The following is a 13,599-nucleotide window of genomic DNA, read 5'->3' as shown; positions in this document are numbered from 1 at the left end:
CCCATTGCAGTTGATACATCAGCAATGGAGACTATGAAAAGAAATACAAGTGCTTCTCCAGCTGAGAAACAACACTCAGGACTAGTAGCCTTTAATATAAGTGTATGGCAGGACCAGAGTGTAACCATGTGGTCAATGAAGTTTAGTGTGTATAAAGCCCATGGACATAACTCTTATTTTGGTGTGATTGCTACTGCGTCTGTCCTTGCTTTCATAAAGAGTGTGGTGATATCTAAGACTGGCATTTCAATGCCTGAAATGCTCCTCATATAAATAGAACAAGCAGATCAGCATGACCAAGCGATAAAATTACCTTCTGGTCTTCAGGAACTTCGGCATAGAACTGTGCTATAGGGACTTCAGTGTACCCCTCCTCACAGCACAGATACGTTTGGAAATGGATCTGGAGAAGACATATGAAGAAGGAGAGAATACAGAGAGGAAAATAACTCGAGCTGCAGCTGCAAAGTTGGTGAAAAAGGCTTTTCTCGAAGCCCTGAAGTCAAATGACTTTGAAACACTGGAAGAACTCTTGAGCCAAAAGAAAATAGACGTGGATACAGTGTTTGAAGTGGAAGATGAAAATCTGATTCTGGCATCCTACAAACAAGGTAAATGTGGCAGCATTCACCAGCCAGGAAGTAGATGGGTTTGCATGATTTTCAAGAAATTGTGGCATTTTATCACTTCTGAAGCTGCAGCATCAGCTGATTCACAGGCAGTAATGTCTCTGTAGGTTCATACAACCATGGTCACTGCAGCAGGGGAGCTTATCAGCTTATCAGCTGTGCCTGCTGGGCTGGGTGAAGGGCAGGCCAGAGACCAGCCCCAGCCTCCATGCCACTAGCACAGCTGCTGCGGCTGGAGGAGTTCAGGAAGAGGACATCTTTGTCATTTCCTCACAGAGAACTCGGATGCAAAGCCCAGAATAGGCACATGCATGCTAAGTGCACATTTCTTGCATGTAACCAGTCACACGTACAGACCATTTAGGAACATAAAATATTCAATGTCTTCTATTTTCATCTTACAATAGTAGTAAATTCTCCCTAGATCAGGAGAGCTAAGGAACTCCTGTGAACCTTGGATGCTGCTGGATGGGAGGAGATTTATTTTTCAAACTGACGGAAAGTGAGGATGTGCTGGTTCATCAAAACAGAAAAATCATCTGTAAAAACACAACTAGAAAAGACAGCTGTTTTGGAATGTAGAAACCCCAAACTAGTTCTCAGCCAGATGATGGCTGAGTTTCCAAAAACATACAAGTTGAAGCAATGAAACAGGTTTGCTCTCTGCTAAAATCAACATACTTCATGACCTACTTGCTAACAGATTATTTGTGTGTATCTAGAAAACAGTAATGATCAGCCTCTGCCAGAAGTTAATCATATGTGGAGATAAACACCTCCAGTCTCAGCAGCACAGTAAATGCACTTTCTTTTCTGTGGCATAAAGAAAGAACAACATCCCACCTCTTCTTTTCTGTGTTTACCTCTTATTTAATGTTTGCCTCCTGTTCTTTTGATTTCATGAAGGTGAGGATGATGCAGTGACGTCGTACTTCCCTTGCGGACAGTGTCTGAACTAAGCAATGGTGATGAATGTATCTTAAAACACCTTTTCTTCTGTCCTCAGCCGACTGAGATGCATTCTGGTTGTGGTTTGAGACTACAGGATTCATGCATAGATTTTTAATTGTAGATCATTTTACTGCAAGAGACCTGTCTCTTAGAGAAGTCTCTCCTTTCTCCAAAAACTAGGGAGTTGCACCCTATGGCCTAAATCACACCAACATATTCACTTTGTCTGAAAGGCAGGAGTCACACTGTGAACTTCTGTGGACATTTTACTTTTATTCTGAATCCCAGATAACTATGGTATGAGAGGGGGATTTCTTTGAGGAGGAAGAGGGGAGAAAAATTGAGTCCCACCATCCCACCACTCTGAGATCCTCAGCTTTGCCATAGCCCTAACTGATGAAGTGGAAAGGAGATGCCATGGGTGACAGAGTGGCTTTGCTTCCTCTCTTTCAAAGAGGCCGAGAGCTCCCAAGGACACTGACCTTGCATGCACCGTGGCTTTTTCATGTTTCTAACCAAAGAAGCAGGCAAGCTGAACCAGGCCTCCCATGGAAACTACACCTGCTTCCTGCTCAGTGCCTGATCCCTGTCTCTCTGGGCACACAGATGTCTGTGGCTTTGGGCAGAGGGATGTGGGTGATGCTCTCTGAGAACCTCTGAGCACAGCTCACCTGCAGCAGCACAGGCAAAGGAAATAAATGGTGGCCTCAGGCAGGGAAATTGTGGCTATATAAAATAACTTGGCTTCAAGGATGACTTTTTTGCCATTATGCATAATTTATGGCTCACATCTGGCCAGTATTGGGGTTGAGAGAGGGCTGAGCAGCTGCACAGGAGCCTCTTGCCCTGCTTGGGCACTCAGCTGCCTCAGGGCTGCCTGCTGTTGCCATTCACAGTGTGGGTTCCTTGGGGAATGGGTTTAGTAGTCTGCAAAATTTAGTCATAGAGTGGATGCCACCATCTGTAGACAGTTTCTCACCCCTGACATCTCACATGCTGGCGGTAATAAACAGTTATACTGGTCAGGAACAAGCCACTGCAGCCATGCCAGAGCAGGAGGTGCAGCTGCTATCATGATGGTCCATTTTATGTCTATAAACTTTCAGTGGGAATATGGCATTTTTCCAATGCATACAAGAACTGCATTACTGGCATCTATCTCAGAATATACTTGCAATTTAACTAGGAGTGAAGAAGAACTTTAATCCAAGTTTCTCCTTGCCACCAGCACTTCTGTTTCTAGCTAGCTCTTTTCCTCTCCATCTTCTTTTTGTCTAATACAACATCCATGAATGGAGTAAAAACTATATTGGTATGACATCAAGGTTGAAAAACCATATACAATGAGAGATTCAAAGATAAAGGGCTGAATTTATTTGACCTCATACATCTTTATTATTTTTTTCTGTGTCTTTTACATGGTAATAATATTCAACCAGGCATTCGTCCAAGGAGAAATAGATATATCAAACCCAGAGAGAGGGAGTGTTTTAGACTTCTCCTGCCCTTCTGCACATTATTATTGTGTTCTACTTTTTTTTTTTTTTTTAATGAATGATTATAGTAATCACTTCTGAGAGTGTCTCTGTGCAGTCATTAAGCATGTAGCTCTATTTTGGGAACCATAATTTAAGTGTTCTTTGGTCTTGCACCTGTTTGTAAATTTAAAAAAAAAGGTCATTGTGAAATTTGCAGAGAAAAATCTTAACATTTTTGAGCCAAATTTCATGCTGAAGTGTCACTGCTTCTATTTGGCTCTTCAACCCAATTTATATCAGCATTCAAATTCTCAGTCCATGCTCCTCAGGGGCAGAAGTTGGCAGGAGGTCTGTGATACAGCTGCAGCCACATTGCCAGGGGTCATCTATGTGCAATGCATCCCTGGAGGTCTGAATCCAGCTCCTGACATATAAAATCCTGCAAGTTCCTCCACAAAAAACAGCAGGATGAACTATCTGTTGAGTCACTGGCCTAAGCAAATGCTGCCTTCTTATTCCAATGCCACCTTTGTTCAGCTATTGGCAGGCTATAGATCCCATTTCCCCCATATTTATAAGCTGGTGGCATTTCAAATGCTCTAAGCATATTTTATTATTTAGTCAGGTCACAAGAAAAACAAAGGCTGCCATTGAAGTACTGAGGCCTGAGCAATAGGCCCTGAACCAAAGCTGACCTCTAGATGAACATCCCAACCAAATGTTGTATTTCTAATCATTAGTGAAAGACGTTTAATCATTACTGAAATATGTATGATCATTAGCAAAATATGTAGCTTAGATAAAATATCATCATTAGTGAAGATGAAATGTCGTAAGAATATATTTATGTTTTCTTGTTTACACCAAGAAAACAGGTACCAGGCCTCGTTTAGAAATAAGTAGTCAAAGCCACATATGACCATGGCAATCATCCTCGGAAGTTGTCAAAGCCAGAGATAAATGAGCAGAACAGGAACTGCTCAGAGATGCCTGTGATCCTGGCCAGATCCAGAATGTGCCCGAGTGAGGATGGTAGTCCACCAGATGTTTTCATGCATTTTGATATATAGATTTGTTCGTTAACCTGTATAAAAGCAGGACCCTCTCACAGCAATGATGGAGATCTCACCTACAAGTGGACACACTATGTAGGACTTCCCAGCGGCCAGGAGTGGTTCTCTGATCCTTCGCTGTAACAGGGGCACCTCAGCTGAAGCACAGATCTGGGTGATGGTGAAGTATCAGGGCAATTGGTGATGTGTCTTTCTTCATGGTTATACTTAATTCTATGTAGTAATGGTTAGATGCATTGCCTTGCTTATTCTTTTGCTGCTTTAAACCAAAGTAAAAGTAAGCTTATCTTTTGAACTTGTCTGTGCCCTTTGTGCTGGCCCCATCCACTGGCAAAACAGCCTTCAGAGTACATCTACATGGGAATTATCTCTCCAAAAGGCAGGCTATTCAGCACACATAGTAAAATTGCTTAATGAAAATGAAGTTATGCTTGGGAGAACTTTGTGTGCACTAAGCTGTAGCTGGTGAAATTACAGTAAATTAAAGCAAAACTCTAACTCTTCCTTCCCCCTCAATTATTTTCAGTAAGTGGATAGTCCAAAGAAAAGTCTTTGCCAAGGATGGTAATGCATTTTCACTCTGTACAGGGTACTGGCTGCCTAGCTACAAATTAAAAATATCCTGGGCAACTGGACTGCATCTAGCTGTCATGTATGGACATCTGGAGAGTCTTTCGGTCCTGCTCAATCACAAAGCCACCATCAACTGCCGGCCCAATGGAAAAGCTGCAATCCACGTTGCGTGTGAAACAGCAAATGTTGAATGTCTCAAGATCCTTTGCAACCACGGAGCTAAGCTGAACTGCTTCTCAATGAGTGGGCAGGCGCCATTGCACTTCTGTACGACACGAACCTCCATGCCTTGTGCCCAGCAGCTGGTTTGGAGAGGTAAGGTAAAGCTCTGGAGTGTCTCTCATGGCATGGCCAGAGATGGTGGGCATGGTCTGTGGTTTCTCTTAGCAGGCAACTTGTCAAAGTGCATGTGTATTTGCCCCCTCCATCCACAGCTGACCTATGTCTTCATCTCAGATATCTTTTCCCCATCTCTTTCATCAGGGGAAGTTTTTCCCATTCCGATTCCTCACCAGATCTGTCCTTCCCTCTCCCTGGCCACCGGCCTTTACTCCAGGGTCATTTCCCATTTCAGTACTTCTAGCCTGCTGCCCAGTTATCCCACAGCAGAAGGGCTCCTCTGAATCAGGGAGTTTCTATTTATCTATTTTTTTTTTCTGTCTTCTTCAGGTAGGTTTACTATTAAGATGTTTTCACATAAAAGTGCACCTCTCTCCTCTTCTTTCTTGTTCAAATTTCGTTGATCTCAGTAAAATTCTTCCAAGTGCCTGTTTTTTAAGACCTGGCCTTGAAAAAATGGATGCAGTTTTTCATACTGTCTCTTCATTTGTCAGCAGCCAAACTCCTGCACCCATGTAGTGATTAGGAAAAAAAGGCTATTCTATATGATTTTTTCCACCAAAGTAACATACATTATACTGCCAGTCATCTGTAACAAATGAAGCTATGAATAGACATAATTCCTGGGTAAATATATTGCTGTTGTACACTATTTCCTTAACATGAGGATGCTGACTCAGGACACAGTAAAAGACAGACATAAAAGGTACAGTAAAGTCAGGCAGTTCAAGACTTAAGCTGCAAACAGACAAATTCTTCTATTTGTCACTGTGCCATGGCAAATCCAAATGCTTTGGGGGCTAATTTTGCTACATGTGTTGTTATTGAAGTTTTTTCTTGAGATGCAGAGCCCAAGTGTGCTTTATGGGCAAGGCAATCTGCAGTCCTGAATGGATAACCACATCACTTTTCTTCTGCTGGAAAGATACATATTATTTTGTTTGGTAGAAAGGAAAATAAATGCTGCCAGTTGTATCCTGCCCAAAGCAAACAGTCCTGACAGCAGGAGTCGAATTTGCTACCATGGAAAAGCTTAGAAGTCACATGTAGTCTTATAAAATGTAGCATAGCATGAATGCAAATGAAAGGATGTATTTTGTAGGCTTTCTCCACCCACCCATCAGCAACAGAATAATACTTTACAAGGCACTTTTCATCCCAAAGCACTCAATAAACTCAGATCTCCATATAAACTAAACATTGAGACTCCAAACAAAATGGGAAAGGTCTGCACCAAAATGTGGCAAGTGTGCACATTCACACATCAGCACCACCCAACTGGTGAAGCCAGGCTTTCATTTGATGTCCCTGCACCAAGGTGTCCCAGATATATCTCCCACCCTGCCAGCTCCCCTCAGCAGTGTCACACTGGATCAGTTCAGGTAAATGCAGCTTAACCACTGTTCATTTGGGCAACTTGCCAACCAAGCAGATCTGATCCCACATTCATTTACCACCTCCAAACTTAATTCACAGATACTTTCATGGACATGTAACACAACTAACACTAAACATGGCTTAAAGACATTACCACTCATGTTTTCCAGTCTAGAGATAATTTCTAACTCCTCTCTCTCCTTCCCTGCCCTTACAGCTCAGTCTTACTGTAGATTTGGCCACGTAAGGGGTTTTGTGAGCATGGAGAGAAAAGTGGTGGCCACACAGCGTGCACTTTCTCTTGCACAAGTGCTTTATTGGCAGTTTGCCGAGGCCCCCCAGGTTCAAGGAGCCCTTGCCCGTTACATCAGCACCAGCTCGGGAAGAAGCCCCTTGTCCCTCCTGCAGTTTTACTGTTCTGCTTTGCCCTGGGGAGTGGGCTCTTGCCAGTCTTCCCTCTTTTCTAATAAGCGGTGTTCAGCATTATGCCGACGCTCATTTGCATTTTAACAGCGAATAGCGTGTACCTGGGAAGCGACAGGGCAGCGGGCGGGTCCTACCGCAGGCGGCAGGCGCTGGTTCCCCCGCCGGGGCAGGGGCTGCCAGGGCCGGGCAGGGAGCGCTGGTTCCCCCGCCGGGGCAGGGGCTGCCAGGGCCGGGCAGGGAGCGATGGTTCCCTCCCCGGGCCCCTTTTCGCTGCTCAGTAGATGGTGCTGTTGCTTCAGCTGCGGCAGACGCTAGGCGCGAACAGAGCAGCCGCATCAGCCCCCTTAGCAGCTTGAAAACAGGATCCAGACACACAGCTGTGGACTTTGGCTATAGTTTTTTATATCATCTATGGGTCTCTCTTAAAATGTCCTTTCTTCCCGGCTCGCAGTTGATGAGGTGCTGCAGGAAGCGATCTCAGGGTGTAGATCTGAGTGGAACTATTCTCTGGAGTAGGAGTAGAACTTTCTTTTTCCCCCTTCTTCATTTATAGGAAAAACCATTTTACACTGAGATTTGGACCTGCATGCTGCTACAAAATACAATGTCCTGATAAGGCCTTCTGCCATCTCAGAACCAAGCTCTTACACCTCAAGCTGTATCCAAGAACCTGAAGTTCCTAAAGGTTTCCTGGAAGCTTAAGAAATGTAGAATCCATGTCCCTAGCTATTTGCATTTCCATGTGTGCCTTTCATGACGGTTGCCCACCCTCGCCTTTTTCTTGGGTAGCAGGACTCAAGCAGAGATGGCCCAACTAGGATTTAGTTGCCTTCATTGTTTCCCATCATCTTTCTTTGGCAGGAGCAAATGTGAACATAAAAACAAACAACCAAGATGAGGAGACTCCTCTACACACGGTTGCACGTTTGGGTATCCCAGAGCTTGTGGCCTTTTATGTGGAACAAGGAGCACATGTTGATGCTCTCAATGCCTACATGGAGACTCCCCTGGCCTGTGCAGCCTATTGGGCCCTTCACTATAAGGATCAGATATACAGCCCAGATCACCACCTCATCTGTCGGATGCTCTTAGACTATAAAGCTGAAGTGAACGCTCGTGATGAGGATTTCAAATCACCGCTCCACAAAGCTGCCTGGAACTGTGATCATGTCCTGCTGCATATGCTGCTGGAGGCAGGAGCAGAAGCAAACGTCATGGATGTGAATGGCTGTGCACCTCTACAGTATATAATAAAAGTGACATCTGTGCGGCCAGCTGCCCAGCCTGACATCTGCTACCAGCTGCTACTGAATCATGGAGCAGCTAGGATATATCCGCTGCAATTTCACAAGGTTAAGGATGGTTTTGTGCAGAAGGGATATGGAGAGAGGTGATGTCTTGATCAGGAATGGGATGAGAGATCTCAACTTTGATGGAATCTGGATTTCCTTGAGTTTTGTAAACTACAGGTGCAGAATGCCAAAAACCTTGTGAGACAACTTGTTGTAAGATTGATATCATCTAAGTGAAGTGAAATTACAGCTGCTAATGCCAGAAACCAGACCCAGGTCCCATATTTGTTCAAAACCAACCTGAAACCTCAAATGCTAAATGCTAGTTCAAGCCTAATTTTTCAGAGCTGATTCACTTTCTCATTTCAGAAAATCTATGTTTTTGTCAAATCTGGCTCTATACAGCTTTAACTAGGTTATACAAAATGCATATTTCATAGCCTTTACCAAGGATTGGACATCAGGCCAGCTGATTCAGTTTAGGAGTTCTGACCTTTAATTTTTTTTTCAAATCTATTAAAAATGAAATTGACCTCAATAAAATTTTGGCTCATTCCCAGAAAATGTAAGAAACTAGGGGGAAATGTGGAGTGAGAGCTCAGACTTGATTTAAAAAAAAAAAAAAAAAGGCAGGATTCTTCCCAAAGAATTGCTAAAGGTCTGCAAAGTCCAAGGCACCCACAGAAGTAGCTGACAGACTTCCTATATCAAGCAACTAAGTAAGCCTGCTGTAGTCAAGACTAATTCTTTCTTATCCAGTGCCCTAAGGAACATTCTGCAGCTCCTCCACTATATATGTAAAGTTTTAACAAGTCAAGCAACCAGAAGCCTTTGAATAAAATGCAAAACCTCTGGCTGTGCCCTCTTCAGTCCAGGATGTCTGGCCCTGTCTGTTAACAGAACAACACTTAGTCCCCTAGAGTGTGTTTGAGAGCCAGGTCTGGGGTCTCCTCTTCCTGCCTCCACCCTTCTCCTCTTGCATGGAGCAAATCTCCTTTCCAAACCATCATTTGCCACATGTAAAATATGCAGGGTGATATTTATCCCAGAGGCATGTTCTGCACGTTTGTTTGTAAAAGCCTGTCTACTGTGTGGGACAAAAATCTGTCCTGTACAGTGTGAGTGCAAAGGGTGTTCCCTGACTGTGACAACAGACTGGTTTTTTGCCTTCTGAGCCAAAGTTACAAGGCAGAGCAGTTGTTTCAGGGGCCTCGTGTGGCTTGGAAGCCTTACATCTGAGCTGTGTTATCTCCCAGTCGTCTTTTAAATTTTCCCATAACAATGCATTTTTGATTCATATGATGGGATTTTTTCTGTATCTGTGCTGCATGACCTGGAGCAAGGACTTCATGCATGGCTTTGCCTGGTGTTGAATCACTCAGCCCAGCTATAAACAAGTTCTTTCCAGATTTGGGTGAAAAAGCCTACCCCTTCAGCGAGACACATTGCTTTGAAGATCTAAACCAGTGCTTCTGTATGATGTTAGCTGGGGTGTGGCCAGCTCCACTGGGGGCAAGCCTGGGGTTTCTTGCTGTACTGGAACTGAGTGGTAAGATGGGGCTTCTGTCTTTTGCATCTCCGACCTTAAGCTCTTGTGATTTTTTGGCTGTGTTTGTCTCAGTATGCCATTGCACAGTGCTGAGCATCTAGGCAAGCCCCAGCTTCTTGGTGGTCCTCATGGTCTCTGTGTCCTGCCTGCAGGTGCTACAAGCTTGTCATTCCCACCCCAGAGCTGTGGAGGTTGTTGTCAATAGCTACGAACATATCAAATCAACATCCAAGTGGAAAGCAGCCATACCTGAGGATGTCCTTGAGGTAGGCTCTTAATGACTTATAACTGAGTAAAATCTGAGCTCATTCTGTGATTGTTTGCATTCTCCATATCCAGCTGCAGAAAAGTGATAATGCTTTTGAAAGAGAAGAACATCTCTGAGGATTTGGGACTTCTCGATTTCATATCACTCGCTGACAAAGGACACATTTTTTGAGAAATTTTCATAGAATCATAGTATCATCTAAGTTGGAAAAGAGATCAGGTTAGTCAAGCAGGACCTGCCTTTCATAAAACCGTGCTGACTGGGCCTGATCGCTTGGTTGTTTTGTATGTGCTGCGCGATGGCACTCAAGATGATCTGCTCCATGACCTTCCCTGGCACCAAGGTCAGAATGACAGGCCTGTAGTTCCCTGGATTCTCCTTTTGGCCCTTCTTGTAGATAGGCATCACATTTGCCAACTTCCAGTCAACTGGGAACCCCCCAGTTATCCAGGGTTGCTGATAAATACGGGAAAGTGGCTTGGTGAGCACCTCTGCCAGCTCCTTCAGTACCATTGGGTGGATCCCATCTGGCCCCATAGACTTGTGTGTGTCTAAGTGGTGTAGGAAGTCACTAATCCTTTCTCCTTGAATTATTGGGGCTTCAGTTTGCTCCCCATCCCTGTATTCCAGCTCAGGGGGCTGGGTACCCTGAACACAACTGTTCTTACTATTGAAGACTGAGGCAAAGAAGGCATGAAGTACCTCAGCCTTTCCCTCATCCTTTCTCACTATGTTCCCCCCCCAAAATATCCAATAAAGAATGGAGATTCTCCTTAGCCCCTCCTTTTGTTGCTAATTTATTTATAGAAATATTTTGTCTTTTATGGCAGCAGGCAGATTAAGTTCTAGTTGGGCTTTGTTTTCATTGCAACATTATGCTTTGGAGCACCCACTGTCAGGGATGCTGCAGGAGCTCAGCTGTCCCTGCACTCAGCAAGTGCAAAGATTCTGGCTGGGAGTGGTGTTTCTTCAGATCTCTCAATGTGTATGTTTATATTTGTTTAAGTCAGCAAATATTTTGAAATACTGTGTTACATGTGTGTAACTATATATCTTTAAGTTGTGTTGCATGGGTTGGGTTTCTGTGAGTAGGACTAGTTAGCTGTGAATACAAGGGGGAATTTAAGTGAAAAATAAGAGGTCAGAGAAGAAAAGATGTTGTCAGAACTACATGCTTTGACATTATTATCCCTTTACTTCAGAAATCTGCATAGTACAAATACTCCAGTTTAAAACTATTTTTTAATTAATACTGGGCTTTTTTGAATCAGTGCTGAAGTTAAGTGCACCATTATCATTGATGTTTAGGGAACCCCATCTGTATTGTAATACATAGTTATATAGCAAGGAGAACTGTGAGAATGTTTTTTCAGACCAGCTTTGTTTGGGAAGAAATTAAAAGAAACCATTTAGGGTGAACACAAAATTAAATGTTGCAGGTATTTTTTTCACCTGAATATAACAAGAATAAGAATAAGAATAAGAATAAGAATAAGAATAAGAAGTATAGTAGAAACTTTGCTGAGCTGAGAGTGTGATTAGAAAGGCAATAACTCATTCTTTTTCTCCAAACAAAAATTTTAATCTGAAATAGTGAAACATACTTATTTGGAAAAATCTACAGTTGCTCTATTTCTTTGTTGAGATTGTCATTTTTGTTGTCAAAGCTATTTGCCAAATTTGACATGAAATTGAAGAAAATTTTCTTGTTGACACAAATCTGTACTTTTCAATACACAAAATGTATCTGAAAAAAGGTGTAACCAGATCTGTCAAGCAGGAAGAATATAAAGTAAGGTCAAGTCACACGTAGTCACATGTATTTACCATTTGCTTCTTTTATTTCAACATCCTTGTTATGCATCTGCAATTTTCTTCTCATGGGGATGCAATTTCATTTATTTCACAAGGCCACTGGGGCGCTGAGTAAGACCAAAGGTACTTTCACCATTCGCAGCCCCAGCGAACTCCCCGGTCCCGCCAGCATCACGCTGCATCACAGCCCTGCAGGCAGGTTTAAGGGGTTAACTCCTCCACCTGCACTGGCTCTGAGTTGGCTGCAGAGTCTGGCCAGGTCAGGACTGTCACCACACAAGTCAGCAGAGGAACTCCCACCTCAAACTAATGGATATAAGACATACCAAGCCTAAAGACTTCATCGTTGTCTTTAACTTAAATATTTGAGGCAAGCCTAAGAAATCTGTACAGGTGTTTGGCTACCCAAGTCCACGCTGCTGGGTATGCCTTCAAAGGACAGAGTCCTGTCTGTGCTTTGCCCCTTGTTCTGCCAAGGGCTGCATGTGGGCAGGGGAAAGGGAGGGCAGACAAACAGCCTTATAGCCCTAAAACAGACTTGTGTTTTGTTTTGGTTTTTTTTCAGCGGCACCAGGATTTCTATGACTCTTTGTTCGCTGTGTGCAGCAATTCACCACGGTCACTCATGCATTTATGCAGATGCGCCATTCGGGCAATATTGTCAGACAGGTGCCACCGAGGAGTCCCGTTGCTCTCCATCCCGCCATCCATGAAGAAGTACTTGTTGCTGGAGCCAGAAGGGATCATCTACTGAGCTGCAGCAGCACTGGCAATGCCGTCTCCCTTCGTGGATCCACACGCCTCTGTTGGGTGCTGGAGATCCAGGCACAACCCTAAGGCAGCCCTTCACTTTTGTGCAGTCACATGCCAGCCTGAAGTCTAGCTGGGATTTCCCGGCTCTCCTTGGAGCTGTTGTCTTTTCCTGAACAGAGAAATTGCAGCTGCAGGCTGTGGGTGGCACTGAGGGAGGCAGAGCTTGAAAGGTTCTCCCCACCAAACAAATACAGGGGTGCATACTTCCATGCTTTGTTCAGCCTAGCTTAAACGATGCTTCTGCTGCCTGCTGGATAGCACTAGATTCAATCTGAACAACCTTTACTACTGTTTTACTGTAATTTTCTTTAGCTGTCATTTTGGGAGTAAAAGAAAGGATACTGTCAAAAAACAGGACGTTCATTAGAGTCAGAGAAATGCTTTCCCAGAAAGAAATGGGTGAACTGCTTTGAATCATGAGCACAGACAGGATTTCAGTAGTTTCCATATTTTCCCGTGGGTTAACTCTCAATTCAATGTTAGTTCACTATTCACTACACCTGTTTGTATCTTATAAAGCTTTGTCATAATAATATCCCTTTTAATTGTAAGAATTTTTTTCATTATCAACCATAGTCTGTGAACAGGATTGAAATCTGTAGCACTGAAATTTCTGTATGTCGGTATTCATGGCTGGGTAGCTTTTAGCAGATGCTGTCTCTGTTTCCACTCTCAATGTGACCAAAGGTAAATTCATATCCTGGTGTCAAGAAGTGCAGGTAAAATGGACTTGCCCCTGCAACCTGCACAACTGGGCTTATACCCATCCATACATCCCTCTAGATGGTGTTGGACAGGATCTGGAAGGAGTATGAACTGGTCTCTTCATTGCCTATAAAAGGAATCTAGCCTGCTAACGTGGATTACACACCTTGTTTTTTGGCAGCTGAGCGCAAATTAGAGGAATCCCACTCTAACCAAAAGGTGTTTCCAAGATGAAGATGTTTTGGCTGTGCTGTTACAGACCTGCCTGTCCCCATGGTTTGCAGGCCCTCTGCTTTTGGACCTGATGGCGC

The 13,599-nt window shown here is 43.7% G+C and overlaps 1 protein-coding gene across 1 annotated transcript; it reads left to right on the top strand.

Moving 5' to 3' along the window:
* The first annotated feature begins 284 nt into the window (after window positions 1-284).
* Window positions 285-13,118, top strand: ASB4 (ankyrin repeat and SOCS box containing 4). The gene is made up of 5 exons (XM_065832605.2): window positions 285-611; window positions 4,720-5,019; window positions 7,708-8,198; window positions 9,840-9,953; window positions 12,336-13,118. The coding sequence occupies exons 1-5, from the start codon at window positions 398-400 to the stop codon at window positions 12,522-12,524; spliced, it is 1,308 nt and encodes a 435-aa protein (XP_065688677.1). The 5' UTR covers window positions 285-397; the 3' UTR covers window positions 12,525-13,118.
* The last annotated feature ends 481 nt before the right edge of the window (window positions 13,119-13,599 follow it).

Source organism: Patagioenas fasciata, chromosome 2 (genome assembly GCF_037038585.1).
Source record: "Patagioenas fasciata isolate bPatFas1 chromosome 2, bPatFas1.hap1, whole genome shotgun sequence".
In the NCBI taxonomy this organism is placed as follows: domain Eukaryota; kingdom Metazoa; phylum Chordata; class Aves; order Columbiformes; family Columbidae; genus Patagioenas; species Patagioenas fasciata.
Note: the sequence above shows the minus strand (reverse complement) of the source record. Positions and strands in the feature narration are given on the sequence as shown.